At 37.4% G+C, this 23,435-nt stretch overlaps 1 protein-coding gene across 1 annotated transcript in view; it reads left to right on the top strand.

The window, feature by feature from the left end:
- The window catches only part of RYR2 (ryanodine receptor 2), a 296,407-nt gene that overhangs the window by 271,722 nt on the left and 1,250 nt on the right, over positions 1–23,435 (top strand). The window contains exons 91-103 of the mRNA XM_081335695.1: positions 469–616; positions 1,328–1,414; positions 2,561–2,779; positions 3,902–4,032; positions 5,288–5,330; positions 7,626–7,759; positions 10,159–10,219; positions 10,682–10,828; positions 11,368–11,502; positions 11,930–12,086; positions 13,749–13,813; positions 17,054–17,154; positions 21,567–21,618. Of these exons, the coding sequence (XP_081191821.1) occupies positions 469–616; positions 1,328–1,414; positions 2,561–2,779; positions 3,902–4,032; positions 5,288–5,330; positions 7,626–7,759; positions 10,159–10,219; positions 10,682–10,828; positions 11,368–11,502; positions 11,930–12,086; positions 13,749–13,813; positions 17,054–17,154; positions 21,567–21,618 (1,480 nt within the window). The remainder of the gene's footprint in view (positions 1–468; positions 617–1,327; positions 1,415–2,560; positions 2,780–3,901; positions 4,033–5,287; positions 5,331–7,625; positions 7,760–10,158; positions 10,220–10,681; positions 10,829–11,367; positions 11,503–11,929; positions 12,087–13,748; positions 13,814–17,053; positions 17,155–21,566; positions 21,619–23,435) is intronic.

Consider the following 23,435-nt stretch of genomic DNA (forward strand, 5'->3'; position numbering starts at 1 on the left):
TTTTGGAATTAATAGTTTCATCAAGATTGTGACCTTATTGGGAAAAAACATCCAAGAACGTTCATGAAAATTCATTCCAAATTTTATACTGCAGTATAAATTAACAGTTTATCTGTTTGTATATATTTACTTTATGTTTATTGTATTTGAAGAATCAAGCAGAACACCATGTAGGACTTTGTAACCTATAATTACACCTTTCTTGTTTTGTAATATATTTTTACTTTTTAACACAATACTTTTTCCATTTTAAATTTATTATAAAATGGTTATTGTTAATAGATTTACTGAGTTCCTTATATATCGTACATTTTCCATAGGCTTTTTTTCAACTATTATCATATCCATGTCCTTGAAAAAAAAGACCTGTCTTTCCCATGGTGCAGTTGATTCTTTCCTCACTAAGATATTAATTTTTAATTGAGAAATGTGACTGATATTATAGTTTTGGAAAATATGTGTCTACAGGGGCGAAAATGGAGAAAAAGAAGATAAAACAAAAGAAGATAAGGAAAAGCAGAAACCAAGGCAGCATCACAAACATAGGCATGGTGAAGTAGAAATGCAAGAATCTGCCTTCTGGAAAAAAATTATTGCATATCAACAGAAAGTTCTTGTAAGGGTTTAAATGTTAAAATAGACAAGAATACCTTATAGTACATCGTTTTGTATACATAATTGTTTAAATATTGATCTTTGCAGCTTAATTCATTTTTATGTCTATGTCTTTTCCAAAGCTAGACATTGTTTTATTTTCACAAAAAATTCTTTGGGAAGTGAATGTGAAACCATTTCTGGGTATTTTCTCCTTCATTGCAGATTACCAAACATCTATATGAAATATGAACAGTAGATGTGAAAATATTATTTGTTTCTACTTTCATATTTAAACTGAATATAGTTTGGCACTGTTTAATATACATTGTACAGATACAATCCTTAAACATTAAATACACGATTTGGATAAGTAATTTTAATTTTCATAAATTATGTGAATAATTAGAAGTGGAAAACTTCTTATGTAATTATTTAGAATAGCATTTTACAAGTTCTATAGAGAAGATAAAGATACTAAATGTAACTAGCTATTAAGCATATTTATTTGTTAGATTTATATCATGTCTTTGTTTTATACAATTAATAAAGATATCAACTATTTTCTTCATAATAACTTCCCTGTGAGATGGATTTGGCTGAGATAGAGACTAGCCCAAAATAACGTAGCCAACCTCTGTGTCTAAGAGTAGACTAGAACTCAGTTTCCTGATTTCTAATTCAGTATTTTAATTAGTACCTAAAATTGACTCAAAATTATTCCTTTTTTCAGAATTATTTTGCTCGGAATTTTTACAATATGAGGATGCTGGCTTTATTTGTTGCATTTGCCATTAATTTCATACTTTTGTTCTACAAGGTAACTCCTTCATGCTTTAAACTTTATCAATTGCATGTGAAATTAACATATAAAAAATTAAGTGATTTTTAACTCAAGGTCTTTACTCATAATTAGTTATTTTAATCTCTTAGGCTATGTTGTAGTGTTAAAATTCTGACATTACATCCTGAATTTAGGGCTTGCTTATGCAGACAACTTTTGGTATATGTATTTACTGCACAAAGGCTCATTAAAGGTGATTGAATTTATTCTGTATCATTTCTCTGCATTGCAAGATTATAAGTCAACAATGTTTTACAATATTACCAGTGCAATCTATACCATAACTTTATGAGGTAAAAGTAGACATATGCAATGATTGAGGGGGGAGCTGATGGAAGCTAAACAAATATTAAAAATACTTAAGCTTTATAAAACTGTGAATACTGTTTAAAGATAGAATTTGTATATACAAGTAGTCCTTGACTTACAACCACAATTTAAGCCCAAAATTTATGTTGCTAAGCAAAGCAATTGTTAAGTGAGTTTTTCCCCATTTTATGATCTTTCTTGCCTCTGTTGTTAAGTGAATCATGTAGTTGTTAAGTTGATAACATAGTTGTAAAGTGAATCTGGCTCCCCATTGACTTTGCTTGTCAGAAGATCATAAAAGATGATCACATGAACCCAGGACACTGGAACTGTCATAAATGCATGCCAGTTGCCAAGTGTCTGAATTTTGATCACGTGGCTATGGGTCGTAAATGTGAAAAATGGTCAGAAGTCACTTTATTCAGTGCTGTTGTAACTTTGAATGGTCACTAAAGGAATGGTTGTAAGTTGAGGATTATCTGTAAAATTTGAATAGCATATAACTAAAGAAAATAAGAAATGCCAGCAGAGAAATCAATTGAGGTAATGAGATCTGGTAGAATCAGAATAGAGCTGGAAGGGACCTTGGAGGTCTTCTAGTCCAGCCCCCTGCTCAAACAGGAGTCCCTATATATTTCAGACAAGTGGCTGTCCAGCCTCTTCTTAAAAACCTCAAGTGATCGTAGCTCAAGGCTTCCTCTGTTAAATGTCAGTGATCTGTCTCTGTAATAGTCCTGTTTCCACCCATTATTCCTTTTCTTTTGTGTGTAGCTTGTAGAAATGTGATATTTCTGTCAAATTGTTCTTTAACAGGTGTCTACATCTTCAGTGACAGAAGAAAAGGAAGTACAAGTAGTTAATACTGCTGAGAAAATGAAGCTAAATAGCCTAGAAAGCCCTTCTCATAGAATCATCACAGTACACTATGTCCTTGAAGAAAGCAGTGGCTACATGGAACCTACACTTCGCATTTTAGCGATTTTACACACTGTCATTTCCTTTTTTTGCATCATTGGGTATTACTGTCTGAAAGTAAGAGAACAAGAATGTCACATCTGCTTATTGAACTTTTAATTCCCTTAGACTTTTTTATGTTTGTCTTCCTCTCTCTGATAACTCTTTTATGTGTATGAGTGTGTATTTTATCTTACTGGGTTGCTGTCAGAACAAGTAACAATGAAATTTATAAGTCGACAATATGAATACAAACAAATCAAAACTTTGTATTCTGAATTCTGTAATTCTTCTTGTTGAAAATAACATACTAAAGAAATGCATGGATAATTTTGTACATCTGTTGTATACCTGTTAATGGCAGGAAGAAGTAATGATTTCTGCTAATGGTCCCTTTCTGCTGTAGCTCATTATGGCTTCCAAAACATTTTCTGGAAAGGACATTCTAAAGTGGTATGTAAAATGGAATAGGAGATTCCAGTGGGAAAGGAGAATCAGTTAAAATTCTTCAATTCCCTCACTCTTGCCATCTCCCTTTACTGATTATATCATCTTTTTGGGAGAAAGGCCTTGTAAATACTATTTTATTGATTGGATTGATTGATATATCAAATACATAAATCATTCATTTCCCTCACAATTGACTAAGTAAAATGCAAGTAAAATATAAACGCTGTATATAAATATTATATTAAGAGGCAATTAAAATGAGTAATTAAAAGTCAAAGTTAGAAAAACAGAGGAAGGGTCTGCAGGATGCTAACCAACCCCATGGCTGTGTGTTCCTCTGTGGGCTCTAAGCAAGTCAGGAGAGAGTCAGAGCTTGACTCACTTCTTGTGGGGGGGGGTGTTCCAAGGTTCAGGGGCAATGGCATCTTACTTTAGAAAAATCTGTAAGTTTTATCAAGAGCCGTGGTGGTGCAGTGGTTATAATGTAGTATTATACAGGCTACTTCCAATCTCACTGGTTCAAGGTTGACTCAGCCTTCCATCTTTCCGAGGTCTGTAAAATGAGGACCCAGATTGTTGGGGGCAATATGCTGACTCTGTAAATTGCTTAGAGGGCTGTAAAATATTATGAAGTGGTATATAAATCTAAGTGCTGTTGCTGTTATCAGTTCTTGGCATTTTTCTCAGCATCCAGGTATTGTTAACAATTGCTCTGAGAAGTTAAACAACTTTTTGTACTTCTATTTCCAGGTTCCATTGGTAATATTTAAGCGAGAAAAAGAAGTTGCGAGGAAATTGGAATTTGATGGGCTATATATTACAGAACAGCCTTCAGAAGATGATATTAAGGGACAGTGGGACAGACTTGTCATTAATACACAGTGAGTCTTTTATCTTTATTTTCCCCGAGTCTTTTATCTTTTCTGATACTCCATGGTTTATATAATTTACTTTTAATTTCTTCAGGAATAAACAGCGATTGGATACATCTGGGACACACAAATTGCAAAAGTAGAGGCAGCTATAGCTCTCCTAGGTATATTTCAGTATGAAATTCTATGTTGAAAATAACAAGCATAAGAAATACACTTATTATATGAATGCATTTAAGTATGCACTTAGTATAATTGTGGCAGGAAAAATACACACTAGGTAGATTTTACGTAGATTCAAAAAACGGAATGCATGGTAATAATAAATTAGATTTCATCCTTTAAAATATTTTATAAACAACAATAATTACTTTTTGGATTTCTCACAACTTTTAATTCTGTTGTTCAAGTCTTGGCTCAGAAAATTACAAAATTAGTCCTGTAATGCATTGTGTTTAGATTCTGAGAATGCACACTTATAAATTAACATTTTTTGTTAGCTGCCCTGAAATTTGTATAATCTTAAACATATATTTATATTTAAATTTCCTTGCAAAGCTTTTTATATCTCCCCATTGATCTGGATATAACAAAACTGATTTATGAATAAATACATGTGTAATTGATATAGATTGAAAATAAATTGTCTACCTTTACACATAGCTTAATGGCTTAATGTAATGTTTAACATTTACCAAGCAAACAGTACAATTTCGCATTCAAGCAGATAGCAAAGTAAGATACCTGTAATTCTGAATGCTGTGCTATGTGGGATTTTATTACAGCCATTACAGCAGAAATTTATGCAGAATTGTAAAAAATGAGAACTTCATGTGTTGTCAAATTTCAGATTTGAATGTAATTTGTAAGTTTATTAACATTTTTGATGCCTTTGATAGTAATGCAATATCAGTCCATATAACTGGATAATGTTTAGCAAAAGGTACATTTACTTAGAATTGTATTTAAGAAATAGAATATAAGAAAAATATAAAGGAAATAACTAGTCTCAGTTTAATCTTGAACTTTAATTTCAGGAAGAAAAAGAATTGAACTTGTATTGAATTAGTTACATTTGTTAAGTGATTATCTGACTGATCCACTGAACATTATTTTCCAGTGAGAAATTGTAAGTTCCATAAGTCCCCTTTCAAGGGAAGAAATCTTGGAACCTTCAAGAAAGATCCCTGTAAATTTGGAGTTCATAAAAAGTATGTTTATTGATGATAACTTATATTTCAACAGAATTTCTTTCAAATCATAGGTCTTTTCCTAATAACTATTGGGACAAGTTTGTGAAAAGAAAGGTAAAGACTTTTGTTGAATTATAAGTTTTATTTTTAAATAGCATTAATTTCTAATTTCTGACCTACATTATTTTCTACTATTATTCATTGTAATTATGAGTTCATGTGATCAGATTTCTTATCCATATTGAGCACCTATATTGGGATTCTTCACTCAATTTTACAACAGAGTGTACAGCTCATGAAGCTGTGTTCATGTTCACTGCAGTTAGTGAATATTACTAAGTCTCTGTTAAGGTGTTGATTGTGTGTTTGTGCTTTTGAGTGAGAGTTAACCAGCCTCACAGAGTTTAGCAGTTTCCTCATTTAACAAATGTTTGCAAATGAAATGGTAATTTTAAAAAAAATCATTTTCCAACCAATGCGCACACTTACAATCAAATTTAATGTGCCTGACAACAATGCATGCTGAAATACGAGTAACACAAGTGTAGCTGCAAGAGAGAACTTTATCTAAATGAAGTGCAACAACTGGTGATCTCTCTCTCTCTCTCTCTCTCTCTCTCTCTCTCTCTCTCTCTCTCTCTCTCTCTCTCTCTCTCTCTCTCATTAATTTGCTTCTGATTTAAGGAATGGATTGTGGTTGCTAAATAAGAAGGTGTACATTGATGTATTTTAAAACAATACACATGTCTTAAATTAAAGTTGAGCTGGCTCGATGAGTCAGCATAAATGGAACTAAAACTTTTATGTATGACTCCATTCTCTTTTCAAACCAACATATGTTCAGTCACATGAACAAGGCTTGCTCAGTAAGTTGATGGTGCTTTCATGTTCAGAATAATTATCAGTTTGTGATTTCAAGAGGTAAAATACTTTTTAACTAGCTATAACAGGGGTGTCAAACTGCCAGCCTGCAGGCCAGTTGCATCATGCGGAGGCCATGCTCACCCCAACTCTGGCAATGTGAAAAAAAGTCGTGATGCGTTGTGACACATCACGTGATGCAGCGAGTTTGACACCCGTGAGCTGTACCATTAGTGCTATATGAGATGAATCCTCTCCCAGAGATTTTCCAGCCCCTGTAGAATATATTTTATCAAACCTCTTGCACACTTCTCCCCCACATTTAAATATGAAGGTTTTCTTTACATTTTTATTTATATGCAGTAATTAAAAAGTAACAATATAGGCAATATACCTACTGATACAAGAGGAATTAATATATTACATAATTAGATTAACTATCCAGGAACACATTAGCTATCCTTCTGTACCCTTTAAAAATGGGCTCACTCTAATGTTCTCTACCATCACTCCCTTTAATGGTTTCCTGGTTGATAGTCTAATTTTCACTTTTCTCTCTTGTCTTTGCACCTTTCTTTTCCTGGGTTAAATCCTCAAATTTTTTCTCAGCTTCTCCTCATAGGTGAACTTTGAGCTCTTCACACCATATTGATTTAGCTGACAATGCTTGTTCTAGTGTTCTTTGCACAAACTCTCGTGTCTGCTCTTCTTCCCCTCAATACTTAGTAAGCTGGGGCAAGGGAGGAAGTTCCCTGCTATTTCCAAACACTCTTATTTTCTCTTCTTTCTCTCTTTCTCTGCTTCTTTTCCCATCCCTGCCTTCCTTCTTTTTCCTCTTCCTTGCCAGATCCAAAGTTGGGGTATTGCCTTCTCCTAAATTAGTTTCTTTTCTTTACTTTTATCACCCTTCCTATTGCTAGGACTAATTCAGAGCCAGCAAATCTCAGATAAAGAGCTTCCTGGCTCTTCACATAATCTCTACTTGTATTTGACTTCCTACTCATTGTCGAAGATCCTGCAATCCAGTTTACAAGTTCTCTTCAAATCACTGGGGTATAGAATCTATAACCCAGGGGTGTCAAACTTGCAACATCACGTGATGTGACGAAATGTATTGTGACTTTTTTTCCATTGCCGGCAATGGGGTGGGCGTGGTTTCTGCATGATGCATCTGGCCCGCAGGCCGATAGTTTGACACCCCTGCTATAACCTGTCAAGTCAAAGATCCTTCTAATTTGATCCTCTCTGCCCCATTATCATAGTTAGAGGCAGGGCTTTTTTTCTCATAGAACGCTCAGAACGGAGTTCCGGCACCTTTTTTGGATGGAACCTTATAGGGTAGGCAAGGCAGGTTGTATAACATGTGTGAGTTCCGGCACCTTTTTCTTTTACAAAAAAAGCACTGGTTAGAGGTATCTAAAAACATAGAATTTTATATAAAAATATTGCACCTTAATCACTGCACGAGGAGGGTTGTGAAAAAAAAAATGGGTTCAGATAAGAAATAACATTTCAGAAGGAAAAATAATTGTTGCTATATTGTTTCAGGTTATGGATAAATATGGAGAGTTCTATGGCAAAGACAGGATCAGTGAATTGCTAGGAATGGACAAGGCTGCTCTAGATTTCAGTGATGCTCGAGAAAAAAAGAAACCCAAAAAGGATAGTTCTTTATCAGCTGTGTATGTATTTAAAATATTGCTTTAAAGACTACTTAAGCATTTCTTATTTGTTGTTGAACCTTCATCATTTCTCTTGGTTTTAATGTCTGACTTACAGCCTTCTTTCTCATATGAACATGAATTATTCCAAAATGTAAGTGTCTGTATAGCTTCTGCATACGTCAGAACATACTGTTTTCATGGTGAATGGAGTGGGAAACTAATTTGTGAAATATAGAATGGTATAACTCAAGGTAACAAACATACATTATGCTACTTTTTCTCCCTATTGTCCCCACAAAATCCTGTTTTCTTCATAATGATTTTTGAAAATAATATTTTCATAATTACATTTGTAATAATACTTTGGTTCAAAATCTTATTTAGCTTTTCACCACTTATTTCAAATTATTTAATTCTCTTAAACTTACAGTTAATTTTTCTTTTGCTCAGAAATGAGGATAGATTCACCCTGTAGCTTTTCAAACTTTCCTTTCTGAAGTTCTCTGACAGCTTTAAGATAGTTAAATAAACAGTTTCCAAAAGGGATTAGAAGTGAGAATACTGAATGTAGTGTCTTCAAAAGTTTGTGCTGCGACTGTGAGTTTGATGGTTAATCTCTTCATCTCTCAATGCTCCATCCCATAGTTGATTGACAGATTGTCCTTCTGTCAATATAATAATAATAATACTGTTACTCTGTATGTTCCAATATGATATATACCATTATTTATCAAGTTTACCACTATGAACCAAGCGTAACCCTATGTGAAGTAATACATGAGCATAAATCTGACATTACAAATATCAGCATTCACAAACTGATAGGAGGACGCTTTAAAACAAATGAACTAGAATCCATTAGTAGGTTCAGCTCTATTTCCTGTAAAGTAAATACAAATAAAGGCTTCTTATCATACTGCCTACTGCATATTTAATCAGGGATCACCCATTGTGACAAATAATTAGTAGTGCTTATATCTTTTATATTTAATTCCATCTGTGAAGGATTATGCCATAATAAATGGTACATTGATTAATGAAACTCATTGCTAAGCAATAAAATATATCTGGAAATTGTTTGGTTTTAAGAATCTAGATTTTCAAATTACCTGAGCAATTTATGACTTTCACAGTTTAATAATGCTGAAAAGAACTGGAATAATAGTCTACTCTCACTACTTTTGTTCTGAGGAGAAGTGGCAACTCATAGTTCTTAAAACAATAGCTATTATCATTTATTTGCTTGTCAGCATGAATCCTTAGACTAGATCCATCAACTAAGATCGTGTTCTTTTGAACTGAAGGAACTAAAATAAATTGTGACTAACGTGTTCCATTAATTAGTTGTACCATGCCTGATAACAGAATAACAGAGTTGGAACAGACCTTGGAGGACTTCTAGTCCAACCCCCTGCTCAGGCAGGAAACCCTATACCAGTGGTGACAAACCTATGGCACGTGTGCCAGAGGCAGCACTCAGAGCCCCAGCCCTGCCTCCTCCTGTGTCCCTCTCCTCACCAACAGCCCCCCCGCAGGAGAGTCACTCCTGGGCACGGCCTGCACAGAGCAGTGCAGCCAAGAACATGGCAGCCTGGCAGCGGGGACAAGACTCCGCCCTTGCGCTCTGTCACGTGCAGATGATGCTGCGGGGCGTGGACACAGGGAGTGGCCGCCATGGCACTGCTGTGCTGCCTGGGCAATCTGGAGTGGCCCTGCGGGCGGTTGGGCTGGGGTGGTTTTTGGGCACTCGGTCTCTAAAAGATTCACCATCACTGCCCTATACCATTTCAGACAAATGGTTGTCCAATCTCTTCTTAAAAACTTCCAGTGTTGGAACATTCATTGTCACATAAGTAAGTCTAGACTCCAACGTATATCTGTGATACTGTAATATAGATTTAGTGCTTCAGTGAAAGAGGGAGGGAAAGAAGAGAGAAAACCTGGAAGTGTTCTCTGTTTAGTGTAAGAAAAACGTCTAAAATGAATTAATGCATTCTATCACCCAGAAGGCAAGAATCAATAAACCTGTATAATACCAGTGAATGATTCTGGGCTCTTGCTACATCTGTTACTTAATTTTGCCTAGATTGAAATTTTTTCTGATCTTCTTTTGCTTCAAGACTTTATACATGATTTGTTTCCTTTGATTCATTTGTTAAAAACACCCATCCTTTTCCTATCCTTCCTTATTTTCTAAACCTGCCTAAAAAGTAAAGCCTGAAATAACCTTGAGTACAAGTACATATTATTTTTGTGCCCATAATGTAGAAGTGTTTTGCTACTGCTTGCTTCTGGAACTTTTTCAAAGCTTCTTAGTTAGCCTATATTCAGCAAAGTACCTAGTAATTGATGTTCAATGATTCATCTTTTCCATATTTAATTTTATCTTATTTCTTCTTTTATATGTGCTCTTTCAGGCTGAATTCTATTGATGTAAAGTATCAGATGTGGAAACTAGGTGTTGTTTTCACTGATAATGTAAGTATGTATATCAAGTTAATATTAATTAAAGTACTAAAACAGAACTAGTTCAAATCACTTTTCAAAAATTTTCACCAAATTTATGGGCAAATCAATTGGATTGATGGATTCTCTAAATTTTTCCAGGAGAAGACAAATTCCTTAAGGATGTGTCTGGCTCTTAACAGTAATAGTAAAGCTCATGGGAAAAGTTCCCTTATGTTGTTTTCTCTTGAGATTTAACTGAAGCACGGAATTAATATAATAAAGTTATGCACACCTTTATTATGAAGAAGTAACGGTATCTCTATTTTGCATAGTGTATTACCTGTTTTATTCTTTCAAGTTAAAAATGTACACTATTTCAAAAATTGATTTAAAAGTCTGTTTGGAAGTTACGATTACAGCTTCAGTACAAAGACGTTTTTATCTTACACTGTGTTCTTTTCTTAAATCTGTTTTGTTCCTTTTCTTCTAAAGTCTTTTCTGTACCTGGCCTGGTATATGACCATGTCAGTCCTTGGTCATTACAACAACTTTTTCTTTGCTGCACACCTCCTTGACATAGCAATGGGATTTAAAACGTTACGAACGATTCTATCGTCAGTGACCCACAATGGAAAACAGGTAATATCTCTTTATTCTGTCATTAACTTAGTGAAAAATTACATGCCACCCTTTAAAATAAGGTTTATAAAGAGGAGCAGTTATATAACTTTGCCAACCATGAAAGAAATCAGAGAACAATTGTTTATTTAAAAAGTTGGAGGAAATGTAATAAGCTCTGAATTCTACTTGTAACTCTACTTTTGCCTCATTTCCATAAAGTTCCCAACGCATTTGAACGAAAATCAAAATTTAAGTATACTCAGATCTTCATTTACTTGTTTTCAATCAGGATTACTCCCAAATTGGCATGATTTCAATTGCACGATTGCAATACAATTGTCTGTATATTTTGCTCATGTAAAAGACGTAAGTGCTACCCAAATTCAGTTGGAATTACTCCCATGTAGCAGAAGATTATTGCTTTTCTTTACATAATTTGTAAATTGTTTAATATAAAATGGAAATCAAATAAACATTGATCTTCTTATGATTTTTAGAAAATAAGTTTACAATCAAGGAACTCCAAAATATTCATTAATTTATTACTTCTTCTTTAGCTTGTACTAACTGTGGGATTGCTAGCAGTGGTAGTTTACCTATACACAGTAGTTGCTTTCAATTTCTTTCGAAAATTCTACAATAAGAGTGAAGACGGAGATATGCCAGATATGAAATGTGATGACATGCTAACGGTAAACTTTACTTTTTTCTTCTGATTTGTTAATATGGTTCTAAATGGGTAAAGTTTTAAGAGTGGAAACAGTTTCTGTTTACAAAATACAAAGGGATACATCAGCAACCCATGCAACCTTTCAGAATATCTCTTCATAAATTTTCTCTAAATTCAACAAATGCTTCATCATAAGAACAGGTATAATGCCATATTCCACTTAGAGAGACTGAGTCACCCACAGTAACTGCTACTTTCCACGCCTATGGCAGAAGTGGATTCCATTCAAAAATTAAAAGACCAACTGAACTACGACAATAATTGAGTTCCCTCCCTCCCTCCCTCCCTCCCTCCTTCCTTCCAAATAAACTAGTAAATATTTACAAAAATAGAAGGTTCTGCAAAATGTACTTTTTAAACTATGAGCATTTTTTTCATGTTTCTTATAGTGCTATATGTTTCACATGTATGTGGGAGTACGTGCTGGTGGTGGAATTGGTGATGAAATTGAAGATCCTGCAGGCGATGAATATGAAATCTATCGAATCATCTTTGATATTACATTTTTCTTTTTTGTAATTGTTATTCTACTAGCTATCATACAAGGTATGCTTCCATTATTTTTATCAGTTTAAATGTTTTTTTAATAATTAACAAAATCACCCTTTCCTAACTGATAAACTATATCTATTTTTTTCTCACTGTGTGAAATGTATGGCAAAATATGTACCTAATATATTTGCTTATATTCTTCAATCCTTGAAACACAATAATTTCGGGTGAAAGACTAGAGGCAAATTCGTCTAGGTTAATGCAGCAGAATGAATTCTGTAGTTATTTCCTTCTTTCTTGGTGGGAAAACAATTTTGGAGTCCTTTACTCAATCTCTTATGAAGCAGACTTTTTTCCAGGCACTGAATAGAAATATGGAAGGAATACATTCTAAGTCAAATTTCTTAAAATGAGGAAGACTGGTACTTTTGTGGAGGAAACATAATAAAGATTCTGAACGCTTCAGTATTTAATCTACCTGTGGATATTATATCAACCATATGCAAAGGATTAAGAGCAGACATGTATTTTCTATATTTTTTTCTTCCTTTGCCTAGCTTCTGGCTATGTAAATTTCCCCTTCTGCATGCAAATTATTAGAAAGGAAAGGTTTACTTGAAAATGAAATTGCCTTTAATTTTGTTACCTCCTACATTGTTCAAGCTGGATTTTGAACCACACCACTTATAGTTTTTATCATATGGAGTATCTTTTAGCAACTGCAGTGTTTATTTTCTGTGTAGAAAGTCTTGTTGAGTGGAAGGAAGAGGTGACATTGAAAACCGGTACACAAACATACCGTATACACACAGCTATACATAAGCATAAACACCTGCACAGAGGCACTCTTTCTCTAATTATTAATTGTTTCAAGACAACTTTGATTTAAATGACAAACAAGAGCATCAAATCTGTGGGGTGTCCTTTTTTAACAAATAAAACAGGTAATGTCTATTTCGAAATTAGTACTAGGTTTCAGGCTTGAGATTTTTGTGATTTCATTTATCAGATTAGATGCCCCAAGGGTTTTTTTTCCCCCTCTGCAGTTTGGTAAGGTAGTTAGTTAGGTAACTAACTAAATAAAGTAGCAAAGGCATTCCTTCATTTCCCACCCACCCGCAACACACAGACCTCAAATGTTCGCTTTGGAAGACTTGATCATAATATAAGGATGATTCTCATTGGGCCATTCGAGCAATTTTGGGGAATACTGCCAGACTGGTAGATAGAACGTTGCAATTCTTTAACTATTGAAACAGGACAGAATTTTGTTTTGTACTTTGAGTGTCATGAAACTGCCACCTAATCTGTCAAGAAGTGCACTTTTCCTCATCTGTATTCCAATTAATACTCAACCTTTTCAAGGTCTACAGAAAGTTCCCCCATTTATCATAGATGACAAGTGACCTCTTAAAACGGGAAAAATTGTGTATGCATAATACTACATCAATACACATGACAGTTTAGAACTGCTTTCAAAACTCAGGGTATATCACAAAAATGTTGCTACAAGGAAGTTCAGTAAAGCTATGAATACTGTATCTAATAGTTTTCACATACTATCTGGCTATAGTATTTGAAAATCACCACCAAATATTTTCAAAAGTACATGGCACTTTGTGGTGAAGCATGAATCTTCATATTTAGCATTAATTTGTTGATTTGGCAGTTTTTGTCCTAGTTCCTCAAAAGTTTAAATTATAACCTTATTGGCAGGCTTGATTATTGATGCATTTGGAGAATTAAGAGATCAGCAAGAACAAGTTAAAGAAGACATGGAGGTAATAATTTTCTGTATTCCCTTTTGATCCATAAATATTTCTTTAAAATACCACCTACTCCATGCAGTGGCCAGAAAATAGTTTCTTCTTTAATGAAGAATAGAATTGAGATGCTGAAACTACAGAATAGTTGGAGCTGCTTCACTCCTGTGCATGGAACTAGATTTGATTTGATCATTCACTATAAAATCATTATTGACTCACCTAGATAGATTTTCTCCATATCGATTTGTACTTAAATTGGTCTTTTAGGTTTTCCAATGGTGCACCATTGCCACTATAACCAAATCCATTTACCTTGCTGCTGGTCATCCTCTTCTTTTTGCTTCCATCTTTCGCAGAGTTAAGGTCTTGACATAATGTACCTGAACTAGGAAAATTTGAGCCTGGACATTTGTGCCTCAAATGAGAACTCATGGGTTGATTTGTTCAATGATCTATTGGTTTGTTTTCTTGGCTGTCCACAGTATTCTCAGGAGCCTTCTCCAACACCAAAATTCAAAAGTGTATATACTCTTCCTGTACTGCTTCTTCAAACTTTGAAGCCAGTAAGATAGCCCTCTATTTAAAAATAGGAAATATTATTATTAAATAATAATATTCAAATATGCGTGTTTATTTATGAAGCACCATCATTGTCATTGTCAATACAATAGGTAAGCAGTGGTCTTGCTAGAGTGAGGTGGTGGAGGTTATTCTTTTAAACTCAAACATAGGCTGAAAGAAACAGAGATTGGAGAAGGTGGGAGAACATCTTTCTCTTTTGTTTTACTCATCCAACTACCCAATGACTTTAAAATTCTTTGTTTTGCTCTCTAAATTGGTCATTGCCCAGAAAGTCTCTCTCAGTGAGACTTTGCTATTTAAATGCCTGCTTCTTGAAAACTATATTCCAGAGCACCTCTCCCAAGCTCTGCCTATAGCAGCTCGGATGTGGGGATTGCAAAGGGGAGGGGACAATCAGAAAGATACAGATGGCAACTTTGATCATAGTCATGGCTGCAATCTTGATATATTTTTTTTAAAATCCTGCATGCGCCTGATTAGGGATGTGATTTTTCCTGGCTGCTGCACTGACTCAGGAAAGAAAATTCACAGGATAGCAGTACCACTATACATGACAAAATAGTGCAGTATACTTAAAAGAAAGCCATCTTATATATTTTATATATCTATATTGCCGGGCCGAGGAGTTTAGTCATCATCTGACGGACAAAATCGCTCAGATCCGGGCCGGTTTGGACTCTGACTGGGCAGAGTCTGATGTGGAGGAATCGGACGGTCTTGAGCACGTTATCTGGACTGAGTTCGATCCTGTTTCCCCTGATGATGTGGACAGGATTATGGGGAGGCTGAGCTCCACCACCTGTTTATTGGACCCGTGCTCCTTCTGGCTGGTTTATGCAGCCCGGGTGGAGACATGAGGCTGGTTCCAGGCAGTAATAACTGCTTCCTTGAAGGAGGGTATCTTCCCTGCCACCTTGAAGGAGGCGGTGGTGAGACCCCTCCTCAAGAAGCCTGCCCTGGACCTGGCTATTTTAAATAACTATCATCCGGTCTCCAACCTTCGCTTTTTGACGAAGGTTGTTGAGAGTGTGGTGGCGCATCAGCTTCCTCTGTTCCTGGAGGAAACTGATTATCTGGACCCGTACCAATCGGGTTTCAGGCCCGGGCACAGCACGGAGACGGCATTGGTCATGCTGGTGAATGATCTCTGGCGGGCTCGGGACAGGTGTTGTTCCTCTGTCCTAGTCCTATTAGATCTCTCAGCGGCTTTTGATACCATCGACCATGGTATCCTACTGCGGCGTCTCAGGGGGTTGGGAGTGGGAGGCACCGTTTTACGGTGGTTCTCCTCCTATCTCCTGGCCGCTCGCAGTCGGTGTTGACGGGAGGGCAGAGATCCGCCCCGAGGCCTCTCGTGGAGTTCCTCAGGGGTCGGTTCTCTCTCCCCTCCTGTTCAACATATATATGAAGCCGCTGGGCAAGATCATTTGTGGTTTCGGGGTGGGGTATCATCAGTATGCTGATGATACACAACTTTTTTTCTCCACCCCGAACCAACCCAGTGATGCCCTTGCTGTGATGTCTCGTTGCCTGGAGGCGGTCTGGTTCTGGATGGGGAGAAACAGACTTCGTCTCATTCCTGCCAAGACTGAGTGGCTGTGCATACCGGCATCTCGGGTTAACCAGACTCCATCTTTAACGATGGGGGGTGAGGTGTTACCCCCCGTTGATAGGGCTCGCAACTTGGGTGTCCTCCTGGATTCACGGCTCAGTTTTGAAGATCACATAGGAGCCGTGACCAGGGGGGCTTTTGCCCAGGTTCACTTGGTGCGCCAGTTGCGACCCTACCTGGACCGAGATGCCCTACGCACAGTCACTCATGCGCTTGTGACCTCCTGTTTAGACCACTGCAACGCTCTCTACATGGGGCTGCCCTTGAGGACCACTCAGAGGCTTCAGCTGGTGCAGAATGCAGCTGCGTGAGTTGTGATGGGGGTTTCCCGATACTCCCATGTAACACCTCTACTCCGTGAGCTGCATTGGCTTATGGTTGCCCTCTGGGTGAGATTCAAGGTGCTGGTGATGACCTATAAAGCCCTAAATGGCTTGGGTCCGGGATATCTGAGGGAACACCTGCTGCCGGCATCAAGTTCCCTTCGTCCTGTGCGCTCCCACATGGAGGGCCTTCTCAGGGTGCCGCCGGTAAAAGATTGCTGGCGGATAACACCCAGGGGGAGGGCCTTCTCTGTGGGTGCACCTGCCCTTTGGAACCAGCTGCCAGTGGAGCTTAGGACTGCCCCCGACCTTCGTTCATTTTGCCGGGACCTGAAGACCTGGCTCTTCGAGCTTTCCGGCCCAGGCTGAGAGTTTTAATTGGTTTTTTTTTTATTTTTTCAGGGATTTAATTTAATCTTTTAAAATTGTTTTTAATTTTTGTATAGATGTTTTAAGTACCCTGTAAACCGCCCTGAGTCCTACGGGAAAGGGCGGTATATAAATTCAATAAAATTCAAATTCAAATTCAAATCTCCCTTAAAGAGGATCTCTGGATAAGCACATTTTGTTCTGTGTTTGAAATAACTAAAATGCAGGCACAGAATAGTCAAAATGCCAGCCTCAAGTGTTATTCTTGAAGAATATGGAATGCTTAGAAATCTGTGCATGTACATACACACATAGAATGAAATTGAAGCAAATATGTTAACAATATATATCTTTCTAAATTCTTTTTAGACTAAATGTTTTATCTGTGGAATAGGTAATGATTACTTTGATACAGTGCCACATGGCTTTGAAACACATACACTACAGGAGCACAACTTGGCTAATTATTTGTAAGTACATTAATTTTTCTATGCAAACAAATCAATATTAATGTTCTGTGATCTTTTTAAGGAAATGAAGCAAGTCAATAGTTTGAACTATTGACTTTCAGCGACTTGTAATTTTATGAAAACCATGTGGTAATTTGTTTCTAAATATAAAGAGTGTATTAGACATGATGGTTGTATAGTTGGCAACGTGTAAATTTTGTGTGCCTGTATGTTTTTTGATAAAACATTTATGTCTGAAATTATATTGTAAATTTGGTGACTGGATTTGGAAATCCAGAAAATTTCTCCAACGCAAATACTGTGTCATAGTTCTGCAAGATGAAACCCTTCAAAAGAACTTTGAGGCATTATTTAAGGTGCTGGTACTTACCTTTAAAGCCCTACATGGCTTAGGCCTGGGATACTTGCAGGACCGTCTGCTGCCGGAAACGACTTCCCATCGCCCAGTGCGCTCACACAGAGAGGGCCTCCTCAGGGTGCCGTTGGCTAGACAATGTCGGCTGGCAACCCCCAGGGGGAGGGCCTTCTCTGTGGGAGTGCCAGCCCTATGGAACCAACTTCTCCTTGAGCTTTGGATGGCCCCGGATCTCCGGTCCTTTCACCGCGGCCTCAAAACACTCCTTTTCCATCAGGCTGACCTGGACTGACAGGGATTTTAATTATGTTTTTAATTTTTAACTTAATTTTAATTTATTCTACTGGGGCTATTAATTTAATTTATTTTTGACTTTTGTATTATTGTATTTTATTGTTGTTAGCCGCCCTGAGTCCTTCGGGAGATAGGGCGGCATATAAGTCCCAATGATAAATAAATAAATAAATAAATAATTATTTACCTTAAAGAATCTTTTATTTGGGAAACAAAGTATTGGCACTACATAGTTGAACCCAAAACTAAATTCCCCTCCCCTGGATACAAAGTAACAAAGTACAATTCCCACCCCCAATAAACAGTCATAAAGCACATTCCACAATTAGCTTGAAGCACGGGCTTTCTCCCCAGCTCTCCAGGCCGCCAAAACGTTATCAGCTCAGGACCCAGTTTGTCCTTGGATTCTCACAGCAGAGTTATTATTATTATGACTAACTGAACTCTCATCCAATCCCCCCTCCCAGCACCAACTAATTCTGAAAGCATAGAAAAAATGGCTGCATTTTCATCTGTTGTCAAAGCAAGAACATCTGATGTTAGCAGTGTTGACATCCGCTCCGCCCCCCCCGCTTATAAAAAGGACAAATCCTGTAATGCAAACAAAAATCATACGTTAGGGGTTGCCTCTTGGTTTCTCAGGTTGTTTCTTATAGAACTTATTAATGAGTCTGCCAGCTTTTACATCGCTAGATTTTACCCAAGTGGCTTCAGACAACGGATACCCTTTCCATTGCACTAAGTATTGTAGTTTCCCTTTAAAAAGCCTAGAATCAAGAATACGCCTCACTTCATAGTGAGTCTGTCCTGCTACTACGAGAGATCCAGGGGCCTTCTTAGGGGGAGGTCGTAAGGTGGAGTCCCGAAAAGGTTTCAGAAGGCTACAATGGAACATAGGGTGGACTTTCCCTAAGAGTCTGGGAAGCTTTAATTCTATCGTGACTGGGTTAATGATCCTTACAATGGGGAAGGGTCGTAACTATTTCAGTCCTAACTTCTGACTAGGTAACTTAAGTCATAAATATTTTGTGGACAAATAAATCTTTTCCCCAACTTGGAATGACTTTTGAGGAGCTTTCTTTTTATCTGCTTGCTTTTTATATGTCTCAGAAGCCTTTTTCAAAGCAATTTTCGTGGTTCTCTAGACTTCTTCCCACCCCTCACCCACTGATCAAGAGTTTGGGAAGTGGAGGGCCCTTGAGGATATTCAGGTATTGGGCTGAACTCTTTTTCTATGGCCACTTTAAAAGGTGTGAAACCGGTGCTGCTATAAACAGAGTTATTGTAAGCCACCTCTGCAAAAGGGAAGAGGTCAGTCCAGTTTGTCTGCTGATAATCCACATAGCACCTGAGATACTGCTCCACCATTGAGTTTGCAGATTCAGTTGCCCCATTATTAGACGGGTGAAAAGCCAATGACAGTCCTTGAGACTAGCCAATTAGCTTAAGAAAGCCCTTCCAAAACCTGGCTGTAAACTGCACCCCCCGGTCTGAGATTATACGTTTTGGTGCGCCATGCAGTCCGTAGATATGTTTTAGAAACATCTTGGTTAGTCGCTGGGTGGACAGGAGCCCTTTGCAGGCAATGAAGTGAGCCTGCTTTGAAAACAGAACTATCACAGTCCAGATAACTGTATTTCCCCTGCTTTTGGGTAGATCTACTATAAAATCCATAGCAATTTCTTCCCATGGTTTGGAAGGATCCACCACCAGTTGTAATAGTCCAGGGAGTTTTCCTGCGATTCTTTTAATGGTGGCACATACAGCATAACTCCTGACATAGTTCTCTATGTCCCTTTTCAATCCCGGCCACCAAAATTGTTGGCGGATTAGGTGTAGAGTTTTTAAATATCCAAAGTGCCCAGACTGTTTTATATCATGGCCCTGCCGGAGTGCATTAAGGTGGAGGGTTTCAGGCAAGTACAACTTCCCCCCTTTGTAAGCCAAACCATCCCTGCATGTTAGGGAGGTTTGATTGTCTTTGAACCATTGGTCGGTGAGGAGCTCCTGTTTTATTTTCTTTGCCCCAGGGTTGTCAGGGTTTGGGGCTCTCAAAGGTGGGACTCTGCGTGGTGTTAGTTGAGAAGCAGTTTGTGGAGCAGTTATAATTGCTTCATTAACCTCTTCACACTGGCTCTTGTATTGGGGCAGTCTGGATAAAGCATCAGCTAAAAGGTTTTTTTTCCCCGGTATGTACTTTAGTGTTAAAATATTGTGCCCATCATACTTGTTTGGGGGGCAATTTGCGGGGAGTTTTCAGCGCCTCTAGGTTTTTGTAATCAGTCCATACCTCGAAAGGCACCTTGCTCCCTTCTAGATTATGTCGCCAGTTTAATAGAGCCCAACGAATCGCAAAGGCTTCCTTCTCCCACACAGCCCACCTTCTCTCGCAATCAGTGAATTTTTTTGAGGGTTGTAGGACCCCATCCTGGTTCTTTTTCAATAGCACAGCTTGGAAGGCCACGTCGCTGGCATTGGCTTGAATCACAAAGGGTTTCCCTGGACAAGGATGCTTTAAGACCGGCTCGACCGCAAATAGCCTTTTCAAATTCTCAAAAGCAGTTTGACAGTTCATAGTCCATGTTAGTGGCTGGCCCAATCGCGGCTTCCCTCCCAGTTTACCTGTTTTCAGTAAGTCCATAAGGAGTAAAGCAATTTCAGCAAAGGAGGGGATGAACTGATGGTAAAAATTGGTGAATCTTATAAAGCTCTGAAGCTGTTCGCGAGTCTTTGGGGGCTTTCGCTTTAACTGGGTCCATTTCAATGCCCTCACTGGAAATTCTGTAGCTGAGATAATCTAGTCGGGTCTGGTGAAACTTACACTTCGATAGTTTAACATAAAGTCTGGCATTTAGCAGTTTCTTTAGTACTTCTCTCACTAGTTTTACATGGTCAGCCATATTTGTGCTATATATCATGATATCATCAAGATACACCAAAAACCCCTTTGTATAAATGGTCATGCAGTATCTGATTGATCAGCTGCATGAAGACAGCTGGAGCACCCTGTAGTCCAAATGGCATGACTTTAAATAACACCAGAGCTCCCACCTGAGATTTAGCCCGTTCAATAAATTCTCTCACTAGGTTCTTGTTCACATACTGCTGCATTTCCTCCATTTCAAGTGGGGACATGGCGTACATCCTTGGTCGTGGGAGTTTAGCTCCCGGTAACAGTTCAATAAAGCAATCATTAGGCTGGTGGGGACGCAGGGTGTCACATTCTTTTTCACTAAACACCTCCACTAGGTCCAGGTACTCGCTGGGGATGAATTTCTGGCAATTCAGAAAATACATACTATAAATCCTATTACATTACATATATGTAAATCCTTAAAGAATGCCTGGGATTTAGGCATGCTTTACTTTATTTCTGGATTATGTTATCATTAATTTGTTGGTAATGAATTATAATACTATTGATTGTACTTTCTTGAGAATTCTATTGACCTTGTTTAATCATCTCACTTTGGAGAATTCTCTTCAACCAGAACTTTGTAATTAAGTTTGATGGGAAGAGGGGAGGAAATAGTCTACAGACATAAAGCTTGTTTATGATCCAACAAACTTTTATGATTGTCTGAACTAAACTCAGGCAACCGCCCTGAGTCCTACGGGAGAAGGGCGGTATATAAGTCTAATAAAATAAATAAATTTGTAAAATGGTCAAAATGCTTACATATCCCAATTTTATAGGAAATAATCCATGTATTATTTTGTATGTTATCAATAATAATAATCATTGTTTTGTTCTTTATTTCAGATTTTTTCTGATGTATCTCATTAATAAAGATGAAACTGAACACACTGGTCAAGTAAGTCAACATCATATGGATCATGAAAATTGTAATGATATTTCTTCGCTGTTAATGATTCAAGCAGTGGCAGGACTCCATATACTTATATAGGGTTTCCTGCCTGAGCAGGGGGTTGGACTAGAAGACCTCTAAGGTCCCTTCCAACTACTACTACTACTACTACTACTACTACTATTATTATTATTATTATTATTATTATTATTATTATTATTATTATTATTATTATTATTATTATTTTCCACACCACAATGCTCATCTGAGCCTTTCTGAATTAGCTGGATGCTTGAGATGTGCAGTTTGACTAATCTTTTTTAATATTCAAGATCACAATACCTCAAACAATATATCATGACCACGTGAAGTGTTAGTACCACTTAATAATGCCTTGTAAGACCATCCAGTTTTGGTTGCCACAATATAAAAAAGATGTTGGGACTCTAGAAAGAGTGCAAAGAAGAGCAACAAAGATGATTAGGGGACTGGAGGCTAAGACATATGAAGAACAGTTGCAGGAATCGGGTATACCTAGTTTAATGAAAAGAAGGGTGTGTGTGTGTGTGTGTGATGATAGCAATTTTCCAATATCTGAGGGGCTACCACAAAGAAGAGAGGTCAATGTATTCTCCAAAGCACCTGAACACAGGACAAGAAGCAATGGATAGAAATTAATCAAGAGGAGAACTAACCTAGAACTAAGGACAAATTTCCTGAGAGAAAATTAATCAGTGGAATGACTTGCTTCCAGATGTTGTGGGTGCTCCAACACTGGAGGTTTTTAAGAAGAGATTGGACAACCATTTGTCTCAAATGCTTGACCAGGGGATTAGACTAGAAGACCTCCAAGGTCCCTTCCAACTCTTGTTATTATTTTATTTTGTTATATATGCAAGATATACCTACAATTGTTTCTTTTAAAACAAAAAGAAGAAAAAGCATGGTTTTTGGGACTGTGGCTGGAGGATATGATGTTGGACTGCACTGTGGTCTTTGGCCTTTGATTTCTGCTACATCTATTTCCAGGCACTGCTCAAGGGAAACCTCTGTGGCCTTTTTTAAAATGCCAGCTAAGGCAAAATGCTCTCCCAAGTGCAGCCTTTGGGCCTGAGAAGTGTAGATCCTCTATTCTTGCCTAGACTAGATTTGGCCCTTTTAATGGATGGCCAAGGTAAGGCAGGCATGAACAATACTGTTTGAGGCTATCAGTTGAAATGGGTGTGGTTGATGGGTGTGACATATTGGGAGACTTTCTGCTGGAAGTTGAGGTAAGGTTTGCAAGTTAGACTACAGGATTGATTGGGTATATATCAAGAATTCATGGCAAGAACTGGACATTCTTATCATGCTTGTTCGATTGTACATCTTTATTCTAATCTATTGTTTTACCCTACCATCAGCTAATTACACTATGAGTCTTATTATGTAACAATTCTACATAGCCAATTTCCAACATTAAGGAGAAAAACAGGGCAGATTGAAGACAGCCTTTTCCTGGACCAGTTATACTGACAGAACAATCAAGGAGGCTAAAGTTGAACACTGTTTTATCTAATTTCTCTCTCTCTTTTTAATATACAGATGGTGTTCTCCTTGAGATTGCTGGATATTTAATTTTTTTGCAAAATAGTTTCTGGTTTCAGATTCACTTTCATTGAAACAAAAATCTTGAATGATACCCTGAGCGGGAACAGGAAGAGGGTCTATTTGCAACTGAAACATAAAGCCATTTCTTATGTACAGTAGTTTGGAATATAAACAAAGGTTCTATAATCATTTCAAGATGATTTACTGTAAGGGTTGGAATAATTCCAGATGGC

This window comes from Vipera berus (assembly GCF_964194415.1).
Source record: "Vipera berus genome assembly, chromosome: 1".
Lineage (NCBI taxonomy): Eukaryota > Metazoa > Chordata > Lepidosauria > Squamata > Viperidae > Vipera > Vipera berus.